Below are 16667 nucleotides of genomic sequence, written 5' to 3'. Positions count from 1 at the left end.
CCACTCCCGGCCCTATGTCGGTCTCGGTCGGGTTAGGGGAGTGCGGAGTCTGGAGTGTGATCTCCGGAGAGGGGCGGGCCCTCCACCCAGAGTGGTGTGGGAGCGGGCAGCACAGGAACCAGACACCGACAATGAATAAATGATGCCCACTCGCAGCCTGCTTGCGACCAGATCGCCACCGCCGAGCGCCGGCTGGCCAGGGGGCAGTCACCGAGCCAAGGCGGCCCGGCAGGCATCCCTCGGCTCCCCTGAACTGCTGCCGAGCTGCGCGGAGCGCGCGAAGATGGCGGGTCAGCGGCTAGGCGCGGGGCCGCTCTGGGCGCTGGGCGGCGCCGCCCTTGGGGTTTGCCTCGCGGGGGTCGCCGGGCAGCTGGTGGAGGTGAGGCGGGGCGGCGCGGAGGGGCTCGGGGTGGCTGTCACCCTCCAGGCAGAGGGTTGGGGGCGCCTTTCTGACCAGGAGCTGGTTTTTCCCTTCCTCTTGCCCTAGAGGACCTCACTTAATGGGGAGACACAGCACTATCCCAAGTGCTTCCAGGCTGTGGAGGAGACCCAGCCTCCAATCTTAGTGTCCTTGGTCGGATGGGAAGGCACAGCCTCTGATTTCAGGAACATTATTCTGACGGGGGAGACTCACCCTGACCTGAGGGATTCCCGGTCTGATTGGAGATACCCGGGCATCAGCGAGTGTCTGATGGGGGACACTCAGCCCCTATATTCTAATCTTTGGTCTAGTGAGGTCGAAGGTGGTGGGTGGAAGGCAGGAGGGTGAGGACACCCTTCCTAGAGCAGCCATGTGTTGAGTTAGACTCCATGCTGTACACTAGGCCCTGGAGGGGAGGGGCAAGCAGGGCAGGGCCCAAGGACTCAGGGTCTTAATTGGTCCTGGTGATAACTGGGAGCTAGCAAACGTTTCTGAGCGGGCAAGAGTCATGAGTCCTGGTTTGGAAGGAGAATAAATCAGAAGAGGGCACACAGTTGGGAGGACTGTAAGGAGCTGCTAAGATCGCCCAGGAAGAGGTGAAGAGGACGGCTGGGGGGTTGGCCAGGAGCCTGGCTGGGCCAGGGAGGGAAGAGTGGGGGCCATCTGCAGGCCCCTCTGTACCCCATTCCTGCTGAGCCAGGAAGGGGAGTCAAAGAGGCTGACCAGACCCAAAATTCAGGAGCATTAGGCTGGAGGGAGAAGGCCCAAGAGGCAGGACAAGGGAGGAGTGGGGTCGGAGCCTTGTAGGCAGTGGCAGAGTGGAGAGAGCAGGGAAACAGAAGTGTAAGAGACAGCCAAGCACCCAGGAGAGCCCTCAAGGGGCAGGTGCTGGGGGACAAGATGGGAGAGGGAGGACAGGGCCTTATCCGTGGGGTCTGAGGGGACACAGCCCTGAACTGGTGGGTCTGAGGTACATGGAGACAGAGCCCTGCACCCCCTGTTCCTGCTGCTGACCAGGGGGTGTGATCAGAAGGCTGGGCTGGAGTCGGATGTCAGCTCTAGTGTCCCTGTAAGGGGAGCCAGGCTGGCTTGAGCCCCATGGAGTGTACTTGGTCCCCTCACCAGCTGCCCTGAGGCCTCAGGCACAGAAACTGAGCTGGTCTGGGTGTAGGAGAAGCCTGAGCATGGGGGTCAACTCACTTCTGAACCAAGGATTCTTCCCTCAGCCCCCAGGAAAACATCTTCTCCCAGCCCATCAAGGGAAACTGCATTTCAAGTCCATCTGCCTGCCATCTGCCTACAGCCTGAACGAGGGCCTGGCTGAGTCCAGGCGATCCAGGGAAGCACCAGAAAGATGTGCAGGGCTGGGGTCCATGACACCACCCACCCCACCCACAGGCATCACCCTCCATCAGCCTGTGAGGTTCTGATGGAGGCCAGGACTCCAAGCTTGCGTTCAGTCCCCCAGCAGTGCCCACAAGGAGATGCCCGACTGTTACCTGTTTCCCTCTACCCAAGACCCCTATCAGGGTGTCTTGAACAAAGCTGGAACAAGAATGTGTAAGAAGTGAGCTCTTGGCTGCCCAGGCTCTGAATCTGAGATCTTTACCGTGGCCCTCAGAATCTTCCAGTTATACAACCCAACTAGGCCAACACACGGAGCTTTAGTTTCAGGGAACCCTGCCACTGCCCAGACCTTGGCCCTGACTCTACAGATGGGTGCCCAACCATATGCATGTGTATCCAACCTCACGTGCTCTATACCCCCAGTGCCCAGCCCTAACCCCATATGTGTGCCCCAACCCCACACACATGGGCCAGACCCCACAGACATGTGTCTGAGCCCGCAAATGGGTCCAGGCCCCTGGGATGATGCTGAGGAAGGATATCTTGTCAGTTTTACCACTCAGGTTGTGTAGAGAGCTTCCCAGAGACCACTGGAACCATCCCATTCAAGTTAACAGATGGAGAAACCGAGGCCTAGAGAAAAGAAGTCTCCTACCCCAGTTTGCCTTGGTTAAGAGAAAAAAGCCAGGAATCATATACCACTCCTGGGCACACAGATCCTCTGGGTTACCTGGGACAGGTTGCTGATCCTCTCCAAGTGTCCCCAATACATGCTGAAGGGTGGTGTCCATTGGATGAAGAAGTACCTGGCTTTTGGTAGGTGCCCCATCCATGCTTAGGGACCAGAGGAAAGACTGGACAGATGGTTGAGCTGTGGGTTGCTTTTCCTTCCCAGAGAGCTGGAAGAGACTCCTCATGTCTGTCCTTATTTGGTTAATCAGGGGACAAGGCACTGCACAGATGCCCCAGGATCCCCTCTCCCTCCAAGTACTAACCCCCATCCACACCCCTCAGCCAAACTTGGTGACAGAGATAGGGTCATATCCCTCTCAGCCCCACAGGTCAGGGATAGGTCTTGCTCCCACCCACCAGAGCAGGGCCATGTCCCCTCAGACCCCCAGGACAGGGTGGTGTCCTACTGGGAAGGTGGGAAGTGGCGCGCTGTGCTCTGCTCACGATTGCTCCAGCCGTGCTTACAGCTTTTGGCCTCCAGGTGTCGCTACTGCATTTCAGACAAATTATCTAGACCCGTTTTGTGAGGATTCTGGCCCAGCCTTCTGGTCAGAGGCGGTGACTCAGGTAGGACAGGTGACTGCTGAGGCCACCTGGTGGGAGTCCTGGTCAAGTAACAGAGTCACGGGGCCCTGACTCCAGTTCCACACCGCACCCCACACTGGAGGTACATGTGAACAAAGTCCCACAGGACAGGACTCGCCTTGTCTCTGGCCTTGGTCCTGAGACCCCGTCTGCCTGTGTGGAGGAGCCCAGGGCTGGAGCAGGAGGAGAGAAGGAGCCTTGAACCTGATTGGAACAAGCCATCCACCTTTGCCCCTTGGGCTTTGGTTTCCTCAAGCATCAACCACCCTTGCACTCCAAGTTCCCAGCTCCATGGTTCTGGGGCTTTACCCTCTTCCTGTTCTAAATCTGGAACTTCCCAAGGTCTGAGGCATTGTTTATGAATGTCTAAGACACTTGATTGTAGGAGATTCTGAAATGTTTGGACTGAGTGATTGCTGAGACCTGGGCCTCTCTCGGCCCCGTCCCAGCCCCTGGCCTCTGCCTGGCTCATTCCACTCTCTCCTAACCCACAGCCCAGCACGGCCCCACCCAAGCCCAAGCCGCCCCCGCTGACCAAGGAGACGGTGGTGTTCTGGGATATGCGCCTGTGGCACGTGGTGGGCATCTTCTCGCTCTTCGTGTTGTCCATCAGTGAGTAGCTGCTCCCCCCATCACCGCCCCCTGCCGCTGCCACAACACGGTGGGAGCCCGGCACCGCCTCATCACCCCCCCACCCCCCCGCTCCACCCCCAGAGGCTCAGAGCAGCAATTCCGGGCAGTGCAGGCAGGCCAGGCGCCCACAGGAGGCCCGCTGTGGTTTCTGGCACCTCCTGATCCACACAAAGTCCCTGTGGAGGGCTGACAGGCTGGTGGTGACCTGAAGTATTCTGCCCGACCGGCGATGCAGCCACATGGCAATTATGGTAATTACAGGGGACTCCACTGAACCAGGACGAAGACGTGTCATTTTTCCCTATCGTTGGCCTCCTCATGCTTTTTCTGCAGTTTTGCCAGCTTAAAACACCCACACCCAGGGGCCCCAGCAAGGCCACCCTTGGCTGCAGCTCAGCCCAAAGGCTCCCCAGACGCCCAGCAAATGTGGCTCCCAGGCTGCAAACCCTGCATTGTCAAATACCACTTCCCTGGAATGACTCACACCCACCTCAGTCAAAAGCAGGAGACCCCTTCCTCTCTTGGACCTGGGAGTTGCTTGATGCGAAGTCACAACAGAAGCCGGCTTGGCATGCTCCCTTCAGTTGTCCTTCCAGAGTTGGGGTCTGGAGTTGGGGAAAAGGGGGCTGAGAAATGCCGACTGGATGGCAGAGGCCGCCAGGGTACAAAGCAGAGTCTGACAGAGGTTCCTACAGGCCAAAGGGAGGAGTGGGGCACAGGCAGTAAAGAGAAAGAAAACACACTCCCCCAGCAAAGGGTTCATGGAGGAGGGGTCCTCCAAGCTGCAGATCGGTAGGATGGATGAGTGGCTTTGTGTTAGGCAGCTGGAAAGGCATTACAGGCAGAGGTACAGTGTGGGCAGAGGTGCAAGGAAATGGCCTCCACACAGGTCTCAGATAACCCCTATAAGACATTTACTGAGTGCCCCCAGGTCAGGGGCTAAAGGAGCATTTAAGTTCTAGCTGGAGCTATCCTGGGGGCAGGGCTGATCACAAGGGCCCATCCAGATGCGGGGGCTCCAGGGGAGACAAGGACCTCTAATTTGCATGTGCTTCTCCTGGCACCAGAAGTGCCCTTCCATGCCCCCATGTCTTCCCGGCTGGAGTGGGAGCAAGATCTGAGCAAGAGCCTGCATTTTGTTCCTAGCCAAGGCCAATGATCAGTCAGGCTTCTGAGTGGAGGCCCCACAGAAAAACAGCTGTGGCTGCAGCCCCAGCTCAGGTGTCCAGAGAGGAGAATAACCCCCAGTACCAAGAGGTAGGGTTGGGGGAGGTATCTGCCCTGCAGGGGCCACAGGAGCAATCCAGGGTGCAGGTCCAAGGAGCAGCTCTGGGGTACCCCAAGAAGCAGGGATAAGGGCACCATGGGGCCTCAAGGCACACAATGGTTTCTCCAGAGCTCTGCTTGGCCCTAGATGGTAGAAGTACCTGGGGCCACATAGGAAAGTTGCAGTGTCAGGCCCCAAAAGGCACTTGGACCTCAACCACACAGACTGACTTCCACTCCTAAACCCATTTCCTAGAGAAAGGTAAGGGATAGTCCCAAAGGCCTCTGAGCAATAGGTTAGCATTTGTTACCCTCTATGCAGGGCTCTAGGGAGTAGGAAACGCCATCTCCTGGGGAGGAAACATCTTTCCCACTTCCCTGTCTGCTTGGGCCTAGGTGGTACAGCTGTTTGTGGAGCATCACCCCCAGAACCTTGTGGAGAGAGCTGGAGTTGGATGGGGTACCTGTTCGGGGTCCCCTCCAGCCTGGGGACTCTTATCCCAAGCCCCTGCCTGGGCCTGGAACTCGATCCAAGGAATTTTCTCTCCTCTTTGAAGAGAAGCAAACAGGCCAGGCTGGGTGGGGCAGGCCTGGAGTGAGGGGCGGTGCTTGAGTCCTGCTCTGACTGCCAATAGCTGTGGCTGAGCTCCCTTTAAAGCCCAGGCCTCCAGCCTTTGCAGAGAGCATGGGCATGGTCCTGAGGAGGCACCTGGTGGGGTAGCTGGAAGAGGTGGTCCAAGCCAGTAGGGTGGAGGTCCAACCTTGGACCTCTGGCATACAGGGGTCTGGAGAGGACCAGAACCCAGTTCTTTGGGTAAGAAAGGCAGACCTACTGCTGGGACCCTTGCACAACTAACCCGCCACCATGTGTTCCTGGATGCTGTTGGCACCCCATCCATTTATTCAGGAGCCCAGTCCTGTCCTCAGCCACAAATGCTTTGAAACCATCTCATTCATTTGTTTTCTTTCATTCTGTGAGTCTGGGGGAGACTCAGTGGGACCACAACATTGGCTGAAGGGGTTACACAACATGACCTCAAGGGGTGCTCCAGCCCAGGCCACATGGGTCTGATACACCTTCCCCAAAATAGGCCTGACTTGTCCTGCCTGGTCCTCCTGCCCCTAGGAGTCTGTCAGGAAGTTATGTCTGGTCATCTGATTTATAATAGGAAGCAGCTCCATCCCCTCCCCTCAGGCTGGGGCCAAGGTGGTCAGACTGTAGGGGCCTTAGAAAAATAAACTCAGTCCAGCCGGGTCCTGGCAGCCCTGCCCTGCCCGTCCCTAGACAGGCCAGCTCCATGCCCTGGCCCAGCTTGCGTGGGCACAGCTGCCCTGAGCCAGAAAACCACTCCTGGAATAACTCTGTCTGAGGTGAACACGCCGGGGCAAGGTCTGTGCCCTCTTTCATGCTCTCACAGCCAGGAGCAGCCCTGGCTTGTCCTCAGGGAGGTTGAGGAGGATGCAGCCATGTCCTCCAGGGTCTGAGGTGCTCTCAGAAGCCTGGGGAGGAGAAACTAGGATGCACAGGAGCCCAGAGGCCTGAGTTAGAAGCACAGGACACCCTCCAGGAGGCTGTAGCTTGAGTCATGGTCCAGCCCACTGCCTGCCCTCCAGGACCTCTCAGTCTAGTCAGAAAGAACCCCCAGAACCAGGACTGGTAACACAATATACGGGGCCAGTGCAAAATGAAATTGGGAGCCCCTCTGTTCAAAAATTATTAAGAATTTCAAGAAAGTGACAGCAGAATAACAAACCAAGCACAAGGCCCTCCTGAAAGTGGGCCTACTACGTGAAGCCAGCCCGGCTCAGGAAAGGTATTTTGAAAACCCCAGATCCCACAGGGGTTTTGTCAAAATGTGGAGCCTCCTGAGAGGGTCTCTTGGGTAGGACACACATAGGTAGACGGAGACAGGCCTGAAATTTGGGAACCATTCCTGGGGTGTCTGAGCTCTGGCTCTTGCCAAGCCTGCTCTGTCCTACCCGTAGTTATCACTCTTTGCTGTGTCTTCAACTGCCGCGTGCCACGGACCCGGAAGGAGATTGAAGCCCGGTACCTACAGCGAAAGGCAGCCAAGATGTACACGGACAAACTAGAGACTGTGCCGCCCCTCAATGAGCTCACAGAAATCCCTGGAGGTGAGCAGGCCTGGCCCCCAGCCCCGCCACCCTCCAACCCTGCCACGCTGGCCAGTTCCTCAATCCTGCCACCCAGAGTTGCCCTATTCCTCCCCTCCACCTGGTTCAGGGAGGGGATCCAGCCATGTTTCTGGAGACCAGAGCAAAGAAATGGGTCAGAGTGAGAGGCAGGGAAAACAAGGAGCTATTCCGCAGGTAGGAGAGGATTGCAAGGAAGAAGGAATGAAGGGCTGGACTGGGAGGCTGTGGTGCAGGCCCTAGGACCCTGTCTCACTCACGTTGCACCCTTTTTCCTCTGCTCCACAGACGATAAGAAGAAGAAGAAGAAGAAGGACAGTGTGGATACAGTGGCCATCAAGGTAGAGGAGGATGAGAAGAATGAGGCCAAGAAGAAGAAAGAAGAGAAATGAGGAGAGCTTCCTGGAGGTGGAGGCTGGGGCTAGCCGGCCCTGGGGCTCATAGTCCTGGCCAGAGTCCAGACATCTTAGACTCCAAGCTCATACATGGACCATAGAGGTTGCAGAACACCCTCTCCCTGCTCAGAGGGGGTTGCTGAGGCCCAGGACCCTGTCCTAGAGCCTACTGGGGCAAGGATATGACGGTACCAGGTGTGCTGCCTGCCAGCCTGGACTCCACTCCTTTCACGCCATCCACGTGGTTGCTCAGCAGAGGTGGTCTTGGGCCACTGTCCCTCTGTAGATCCAAAGTGGCCTCTACCCACCCAGACATGCCTCTGTCCCCTCTTCTGCCACGAACAGCAGTGGCTAAAGGGGTAATGGGATGTGGGTTTCCTTCTGGAAGGGGATGGCTGACCTGGATGGGATAGATGTGAGGCCACACCAGGCTGGCCATGAGGAGGGAGAGGGTCACTGGGGGAAGCAGGGGCAGCAGAAGGTTCTCGGACTTAGCTGGATAGCAGCTAAGTGGTGAGGGGGCTGCCCCAAGCCTGGCAGGGGTTCTGGCCCAGGGCAGTGAGCAGAGGGAGACCAGAAGCGGAACCCCCAGCATAGCAGATACCAAGCTCTAAGCAATGGGTACACTTGTCTTACACGCTGTGATGCAGCTGAGGCTGCTGGAGGGCCTAGCATGAGGCCCATGGGCTCAGGGCTAGGGGCTGCAGGGGTGCAGAAGGCTGAGGCCAATGGGCCAGAGAGAGAAGGGCCCCATCTTGGGAATCCAGGGAAAATTTGAGGAGCCAAGGGGGACTTAGGGTATTTCTGCTGGCCCTTTCTAGGCTCAGCTGTGGTAGCAGGTGTCAGGGCCCCAGGAGATCACCGCAGGGGGCGGTTAGGGATTGAGGCAGCCACCAGCCTTCCACGTGCTGAATATAACAGCACAGAGCTTCCTCTTCCATTCTTAACAACGGTGCCTAAAAGAAGCACTGCTAGCCAGAAGGTGAAGGCTCAAACTTGACCTGGGGAGTGAATCCTTGGGGAGGGGAGATGCAGAGAGGGGTTTCTAGATGGCAGCAAACATCAACTGAGGTACTCAGACCTGGGCCTGGAGACTAAGGAGACACCGGAGATTTCCGAGCCAGGGGGAGCTGCTGGCAAAGCTCACGCTGCCTCTGCAGCCTGCAGAGATTTGTAAATAAAGCTGAGTGCCTTCTCATACCCGAGTGACCTGAGATGACCCCTCAGGATGCCCCATCCCTGGAGCATTTACGTGGAGGGTGACGCAGTGATCAGTGATAGGTGGTGTAGGCCAGGCTGACGTTCCCTCTCCTGACTTTTCTCCCAGCCTGAATTCGGATGAGCCGGAGGGAGAGGTGGTGGCCAAGAGGCAGAGGGTCAGCTGCAGCCAGTGGGGCCTAGCCCCGAGGCAGGGCAGCAGGACCAGGGAGGACGCTGCCTGCTCTCCACTTGCCTCTGCTCCACACCCTGGGTTTCAATGAGTGGGTGCTTGGGACACAGAGGAGTCAAACCTGGATTCTGACCTGGACCTGGATCTGGACCATTATTACACAAGAGGGAACCAGGCTGACATGGGGGGAGGAGCATGGGGTCTTAGAGCCATGAGGGGGCAGAGAGATTACAGAAGGCCCTGCTATGGAAGCTGAGTACTCACTGCACCACCAAGTGGGAACCCTGACTCTGCCCTTGGGCTCCAGCCTATGGGCTTCTCATACATATGGCTATGGCAAAGATCATTCTACTCATACAAGCCAGAGCCCTCCTGTTGGCTGGGCAGCAGAAGCACAGAGGAGCAGGGGCCACTATAAGTCAGAGAAGCAGCTGGTAATGCCTGGGGTTAAGTCCAGGCCCGGGCTACATCTGCCCTGCCAGCTGCCTCCCTGACCTCTGACCTGGGCCTCCACTAGCCCTTTATGGACAGGCATGTCTGCTGGTGGTGGGGATAATATCTGATCCCAGTGGGCATCTGCCCCAGTCTCCAGACAGGGGACAGGGCTGGAAGGTCAAAGTCCACTACAGTGCTTCAGGGCATTAACAGGGTATGTTCTAGCCACCGGCCAGAAGATGGGTCAAAGTCAAGGAGAACACACTTACCTCCCCGGCCCAGACACAGCTGCACCCTTATGCCCAGCCTCACATTGTGTCCTGGCAGCTCCAGCTTCAGCCTGACCCTCCATCATCAGACCCCAATATCATCCCTACACACTCCCTCCACCTTCTGTGGGAGCCACCCTGAACCTTTGGATGGAGGCAGATCCTGGGGCTCTGTACTTTTCAGTATAAACTGCCTGGAGTCACCCATCCCTCCCCTGTCTCGTTCTCTCATCTCCCACTGGAGCAGGCCCAGGAAGGAGGAAGCATGGGGAAGAGAAACATTTAATTGAGCACCTAGTCTCTGCCCTGCCTTGCGGGGCTGCGAGAGCTGCACCCGTAGCATTCTAGGCACAGAGGGTGAGGAGGGGCCTGGGCAAGGGAGGGTGCACCCAGAGACAACGGCACGAGTGTCAGAGGACAGCAAGGAGGTTGAGGGGCAGCAGGAGTGCCAGGAGCAGGGCCCTGGATGGGGCTGGCAGGTCTGCCCATTGAGGTGTTCCCACTGCTGGCAGGAGGAGATGTGTAGGTAGATGGGCAGGGCCTTGCTCTTCTTGCAGCCTGGGCCCCAGCTCACCATTCCCACCAGGTACCATATGCTCTCCACAGGACAGGCCAAGGGCTCACCACTTATCTCCTGTGGGGAGGGGTGGGGAAAACAAAAAAGGAGGCCAGATGTGGTCCAAGGGAGACTTAATACAGCTCAGGAAGAAGCAGGGTGCCCTCACATCAGAACTTCCCTACAGCCCGAGTGTCACATAGCTGAGGGGTGCCCTTGAGGTCCTGACCCAGGAGACCTTCCTCAAAGGGCTCCACCTCCCATCTCTCTCTTGCCAGTTCTCCATCCCCCATCTCTTTAATACCCACCTCCATCTTCCCACTACTTCCCATTCTTCTCCCTCATCTCCAACCTCCATCCCCTCTCCCCATCTCTCTCACCCCAACCTTCATCTCTTTCCTCCCAATCTCCGGTCCTCATCAAATCTCCCCTCCCTCATCTTCCTATCTTCCCCCTCAGTCACCCCGGCTCATCCCCATCCCCTTCCCCACCTCCCCGCAGGTCCTGGCTTCCCTGTGCCCCCAGCCCCATTCCTGGCCAGGTGCCCTTGGAGGCAAGTGAGCAAGGGGGAGAGATGCTCACATAGCAAAACTGTTCCTGTTGACGTCCTTTGCACAAATCATCTGGGAGTTGATGATCTGAATCAGAGAGGGGATTTTGGAGAACCTGTGGTAGAGGCTTTCACACTCCGTGCTGTTCAGGATAGTGACTTCCTTCTCCTGGATGGTCCTGAACTGGGGCCACACACCTGTGGGACAGGGGCCCCCATTCAGGCTTGGCGGTTTTGCTCCTGCCTACTGCCGCCAGCTTTGTGTCCATCCTCCCTTTGTTCTTCGCCACTCCTCCAGCCTCTTCTCCTTGCCACACAGCAGCCCTGGAGATCTCTCCAGGCATAGGCCACCCACCACTCCAGCTGATGCTTCCCAAGGGCCCCTTGACATAGAAACCTTGGGAGCAGGCTACCCATGATCTGGCCTTGTTGGACCTGGTCTCACACCCTGCAGAGTATTATCCATTGAGTCCATTCTGATCTCAGCAACTTGGCTCTTGCATTCCTTCTATCCCCAAAGCCAGCAGGCCCATCTAAGGTCCAAATCCTGCCTTTTCTTCAAGCTTTCCCCAAAGGCCTCTTCCTTCTCTAAGCTTCCCCAGACTCCCCTCCATGGGTCTCGGGCACTCTTTACTCCCCTCCCTGCTCTCTCAATTGTATCTCTGTCCCTAGTCTGAGCTCCTAGGGGACAGGTGACTTCCAACCATTCCCAGCTATTCCTCAGATAGGCCATGGCAGGCATGACAAAAAGCCACCCCACCCCAGGCTGGAGACCCTGTGGGTGCTTTCAGGCAAGCTGGCTCTATGAGGCCACAGGGAAGGGCGCCTCTCTTGTGGGAAAAGAATAGGAGTTCCCTGAAGGAAATGGACATTCCTGGGGCTCATAAGGAAATGGTCCCTTGGACGGCCCTGGGACAACACTCCTGCTCTTTGGGCTCCTAAATTGGGATGATGAGGGATTGAGGGCCACTCCTGGGGGAGGGAGCCATGAGTGGACCCTCAGTGACTCCCACCTTCTGGGTGAAGATTGCCCTTAGCCAGCCACATGGGATCTTCTGGGGAGCCTTTTACAGACACAGAACCCTGCTCCTCTCACCTTGGCTGTTCTGCTTCAAGACATGGATGCCCTGGGATTGTGTGCAGACAGCAAGATACTATTCTGTGCCCCCTCTACCTTCAAGGAAGTCCTATTTACAACCCTGGCCTGGGCCTGAGGGTTCAAGGGCAATCTGGGTCCCCTAAGGCCTAAATGGCCATGATACATTCACTGCTGAGACCCTCAAAGGGAAAGAGACCTCAGAGATGAGAACCTGACAGGGGTGGGGATGGGGTCTCTGGGGGAGGTGTCTCAGAAATATCTGCCCATGGTAGACCCTGGCCTGCACCCAGGTCCTCTCCCACACTACCGACCCTGCTGTGGGGAGGCTCCAACTTACCATCAACCCTGGGGAGTCCCCAGCCTGTCACAGTGCAGAGGGCATTGTCCTTTAGCACACAGTCCACGCCAGGCAGGCAGATGGGCCAGACATACTTGTTGTACTTGAGTGGCCACTCAAGCTTAAGGAGGGCAACGTCATTTGCCTGGCCGGCCCCGGACCAGTACCGATGGGACTGATAATGGCTGTTCACAATGACATGCTGGGCCAGGACGTCGGCAGTAGACTTGGATATCTGGTCAACCCGTGGACTCCCCATCCGCACTGAATAGGTAACATCACTCCTAGGGGAACAGCGAGGAGAGTCCTCCATCAGCTCCAAGAACCCCACCCCAGCCTGCACCCCCTACCCTCCACCACACTGTTGCACCCTTAGCAAACCCAGGTAGGCCACCCACCTGCTTCAAGCCCCAGAGCCCACTCCTCACAACAGATGTGAATGGGGCCCTGCACACACACTGTGTGGTCCAGTCCTCACAACAACCCTTCATTTTATGGAGAGGGAAAACGGGGCTCAAGTGACTGACTCAAGGCTACACAGCTAAGAAGTGTGGAGCTGGGACGTGGACCCAGTTTTCTCTGGTTCCAGACTCTGGACTCTGTCCAGCATCCCATGCTGGGCCCTGGAAGTGACAGAGACCTTGTGCAATCAGCCCTGCCTTGCCCTCCAGCCTACTTTCTCAGCATGTCCCTTAGGCTTGGAGCTCGCTTTTCCACTGGTCAGCCCTCATGGCCAGATGTGACCCTCAGGCCGCTCCCTGGCCCCAGAACATGGGCATGCCCACTCTCTCATCCCCACACTGACCAGACTCCCCTGTGAGCATCTGTCTTCTTGTCTGTTTTCCCCAGCAACCTGAGAGGAGTGGTGCAGCCCTTTTCTGCCCCCAGTGCCCAGGCTTCAAAGAGTGCCAAGGCTGTTGGTTGAATGAAGGAAGGAATGAGTAAGTGAAACAAAGGGTGTGGAGCAGAAGAATTAGGACATTCTTTCTGCAGATAGGAGGAGGGAGGCCTAGACAGTGGCTGCAAGCCTCCGTTTCCTATCTATGGCATGACTGCATAGGACTGGAGGGGGCCAGGGAAGGGGAGGAAACCCCCAGCTCCCAGAAAGGAATCTGCAGGACTCATCCCCCACCTGCTCAGAGCTAGGGTGAGGTGGGGCTAGGACTATGGTGTCTGCCACTGATGGGCCAGCTGGCAAGATGACTGGGGCCCTGGTGGCTCCAATGACTTTCCACCCATCCATCTAGGCCCCGACTCACTGGATCATGCAGTGGGCCACGGTCAGCACCCACTCAGAGGCAATGAGGGTGCCTGCACAGGTATGTGTGCCATTGGCCCGCACACTGACCATCCATGGCCACCGCCGAGCCATGGCCTCCGGATCCCTGAGGGTGGTGTCCCGCTCATAGGAGAAGCCACAGGCTAAGGAGGAAAACGAAAGGAGCTTGATAACAAATGGGCCCTTCCAGCCACATCCCACAGCACCTCTCCCTCCTCCCTCCCCTCAGCCTGATCTCCCACCTCTCTAGCTGGCCTGTCACCCATCCAATGATTCTCCTTCTTCACTGGTCATCACATAATGTTGTTCACATGAGGACTGGGGTCTCCAGCCTCAGAAGGGCCTCAGCACTCCCCAGGTATCCCTCTCGCTGGTCCCACAGCTTAGGCCCCAGGGCATTTCCAGCTGACCAGCCTGGTGCACCACTAGCTCCTTTGTCCTGGTCAATCAGACATCAGCTCTGGCCAGGCCCTTCACAAACCCATCTGTGTTTCCATCTGGTTTCCTTACTTCAGCCAAGGAAGACCCCTCTCCCTCCTCTAGGATCCTTCTCCTATGATTCAGTGAGAGAAAGGCAGGTGACCTAAGAGAAAAATGGGTAGTGTGCATGAACACATACATCTGAGGATGAAACCCCAATAGCAAACAAATGCAGAAGCTCTTCAGCCCCATTAGTCCTCAGGGAAGTATGGACTTAAATCACAGTGAGGTTCTGCTCACCACCACCTGCCAGGCAAAACTAAATGTCCCTGATAACAAGTGTTGGTGAGGAGCATGGCCCCAGGCTGCTCACTCACCGCTGGAGGGAGGGTCAGTGGGTGCAGCCACTTTGGAAAAGCTTTTATGGAAAAAGTTCTTTAAACTGAAGATGCACATATCCAACACCACTGCAGTCCCGCTCCTACGTGTTCCAAATGGACTAGAGGATTGTGAGATCACTGTAAGTGGGCTGTCACCAGCGGCTGTAAAGGCTAACACAGGAGAGGGAATAGCAGCATGCACAGCAGGGTGCAGCTGGGTCCTGTGTGTGACTTTCTGTGACAGTTAAATTCTGTGCACTCAGTTCCAGGATGAAAAGTATTTCTTATGTGGGTCTTAATTCAACATGCTTGGAAGCCACTGCTGGAGAGAATGTCTTGTAGGTGTGCCCCGAGACACACAAGGGAAGGCTCCCTGAAAGCCATGCTGGAGACCCCCAAAGGCCTTGGCTGGGAGCCTGGATCAGGGACTGGGCCGTATGGAGAGGCGCTGTCCCCATAGACCGTTCAGGGAGGCAGGACGTGAGCACACCTTAGGCTCCCCCCGACCTTCCTTGCCTCCTACCTCAACAGCATGGGAGGCCTGGCCCACAATAGGTGCTCAATAAGCACTGGTAAAAGGAAGGCCCCCTCTCTCTCTCCGTGCCCCTTCTTCCGCTGTCCCTTAAGGTCCTCAAGGCTGCTTGGGCACCCTCCTCCCGCGTGGAGGTCACAGTACTCACGGGGAAGGAACTCATCCTCGTCGGCTTTAGAAGCAGAGTACTGCAGGGTCCTGGGCGGCTGGCTAGTGGCAGCCTGCCAGGGGAAGCGACGTCCGTCCGAGGGACAGGTGGCACTGGGGGCACAGGGGGCGCCAAGGTCGGCAGGGGCATCCGTGGACAGTGCCCCCGGCACTTCGCCAGCGCCGAAGCAACCTGTGGAAGGACGCAGAGGATCAGAGGTGGAGGCCAGGCCTGTGGGAGGAGGGGAGGGGGTGGGGCTCCCCCGGGCCGCAGCAGCAGCAGCGGTATCAGCAGTAGCATCAGCAGGAGCCCGGCGTGGGCCCGGGCGAACGTCCGGGGGCTGCGGGGGGCTGCGCCTGCCGGCCAGCGCCCCATACCAGAGCTCCATCCCCGAGAAGCAGCGAATAAGTCGCGGCGCTCCTCTCGCGACGCCGCTCCCAGGGCTCGCCCCATGACGGCGCCCCCCATTGGCAGCCAGCGGCAGCTTCTTCGGTGTGGTGGGCGCGGGCGCTCCCGACCCCGTCCGCGCGGGGCCCCCCAGTGGCCCCCCAGCGATGATGCTCCTGGTGTCCCAGCCGCCTTCCGTCTGGCTTGCTGGTGCTCAGGACTGCCTGGCTTCTGGCCACGCCTCTGCCCTCCTGGGACCCCGTGTCTCCCAGTCGGCCTGGCCCAGCAGTTTCCTGGAGTCCCCTAACCTCACCGCGGCCGGTTCTTGCACCTCCTCCTCCGGCAGCCCACTTCCATCCCTACCCGGTGAGATGAAGGCCCAACCCCTGGGGCTGGCATCCGGGATTTCCAAGCGGACCCACCTGCCATCCAGCCTGGTAATTACGGTGGGGCCTTGCCCCAGGGCACTGAAATTAAGCAGATTGAAATGTTTTCAATAATAATTTTTCAAGAGTGCATAATTTTAAGCATTGTCGGCATTCAGCAAATGCCCTTCCCTTACAGATCCATCTGCTTAGAAAGATGACACAGGTGAGGTTTCCATAAACAGAGAAAGAGGGATAGTAACCATTGGGCCCTTCTGGGAGCAGAAGGCCACTTGGTATGTTGGAATTTGGGGAACATTTTGATGGCTCAGTGACACAGATGGATAATACAATTAAAAAGTAGTCTGGGGAAATTCTATGAGAAGCTTTGGTTCAAAGCTGTTGGAAAATTCTAGCCTAATAAAAGATAACTTGAAAGTTAGATCAAGCCAGGACAATCTAACATTTGCCAGGTCCTGCTGTCTTGGGAGAGACAATAGGGCTGGCCATTCAGTACTCCAATCTCCTGCAAACCACACCTACTACACTCTGGACCCCAAGGGCAAGGGTAGCTGGCCACTGTGAACCTGAGGCCTACCAGGTCTGATGGGGGCCCATGCTACCTTCCACAAGGGTGGCAGAGCTCTGCCCTCTCTGACTGGCTAGATTGCGCCTGTCCTTCCTCTTCAGAGTATGATGGAGGTCACTAGGGCAGCTCAGGAGCTCAGGGTGCAGTCACCTCACACAATCCCCTAAGCAGGCACTCTGCCTTGCCCCTCCCTGCCCCCCATCATCACCCATCCCTGCCAGGGAGGGAGGAGGAACCAGTCAGGTTCTATAGACTCCTAGGGTGATATGAGGGCTTGGGAGAGACCCACACGTTCTAGAACCAGGTCCACAAGTGGAGGTCTGGTCATTTTGAGTTTCTTGGGAAGAGGCCAACCCTCACAGTAAGGCCTGAGGGAAAACTGTTGGGTCAGAGACCCA

The 16667-nt window shown here is 57.2% G+C and overlaps 2 protein-coding genes across 2 annotated transcripts; one reads left to right on the top strand and one right to left on the bottom strand.

Annotated features, from left to right (window-relative positions):
* Positions 1 to 283: 283 nt before the first annotated feature.
* On the top strand, positions 284 to 7530 carry TMIE (transmembrane inner ear; the record flags this gene model as incomplete). Its single annotated transcript, XM_082639144.1, has 4 exons — positions 284 to 379; positions 3580 to 3697; positions 6971 to 7120; positions 7427 to 7530. 4 exons carry the CDS (start codon positions 284 to 286, stop codon positions 7528 to 7530), a joined length of 468 nt encoding a protein of 155 aa, XP_082495270.1.
* A 2507-nt stretch (positions 7531 to 10037) lies between these two features.
* On the bottom strand, positions 10038 to 15381 carry PRSS50 (serine protease 50; the record flags this gene model as incomplete). The annotated part of the gene is given in 7 exon segments (XM_082637706.1): positions 10038 to 10108; positions 10111 to 10261; positions 10789 to 10931; positions 12170 to 12453; positions 13429 to 13591; positions 14929 to 15120; positions 15306 to 15381. Coding segments are annotated over 7 exon segments (1080 nt in total).
* Between the last annotated feature and the right edge of the window lie 1286 nt (positions 15382 to 16667).

The sequence above is a fragment of the Mesoplodon mirus genome, assembly GCF_964341445.2.
Source record: "Mesoplodon mirus genome assembly, chromosome: 12".
In the NCBI taxonomy this organism is placed as follows: Eukaryota; Metazoa; Chordata; class Mammalia; order Artiodactyla; family Ziphiidae; genus Mesoplodon; species Mesoplodon mirus.
Note: the sequence above shows the minus strand (reverse complement) of the source record. Positions and strands in the feature narration are given on the sequence as shown.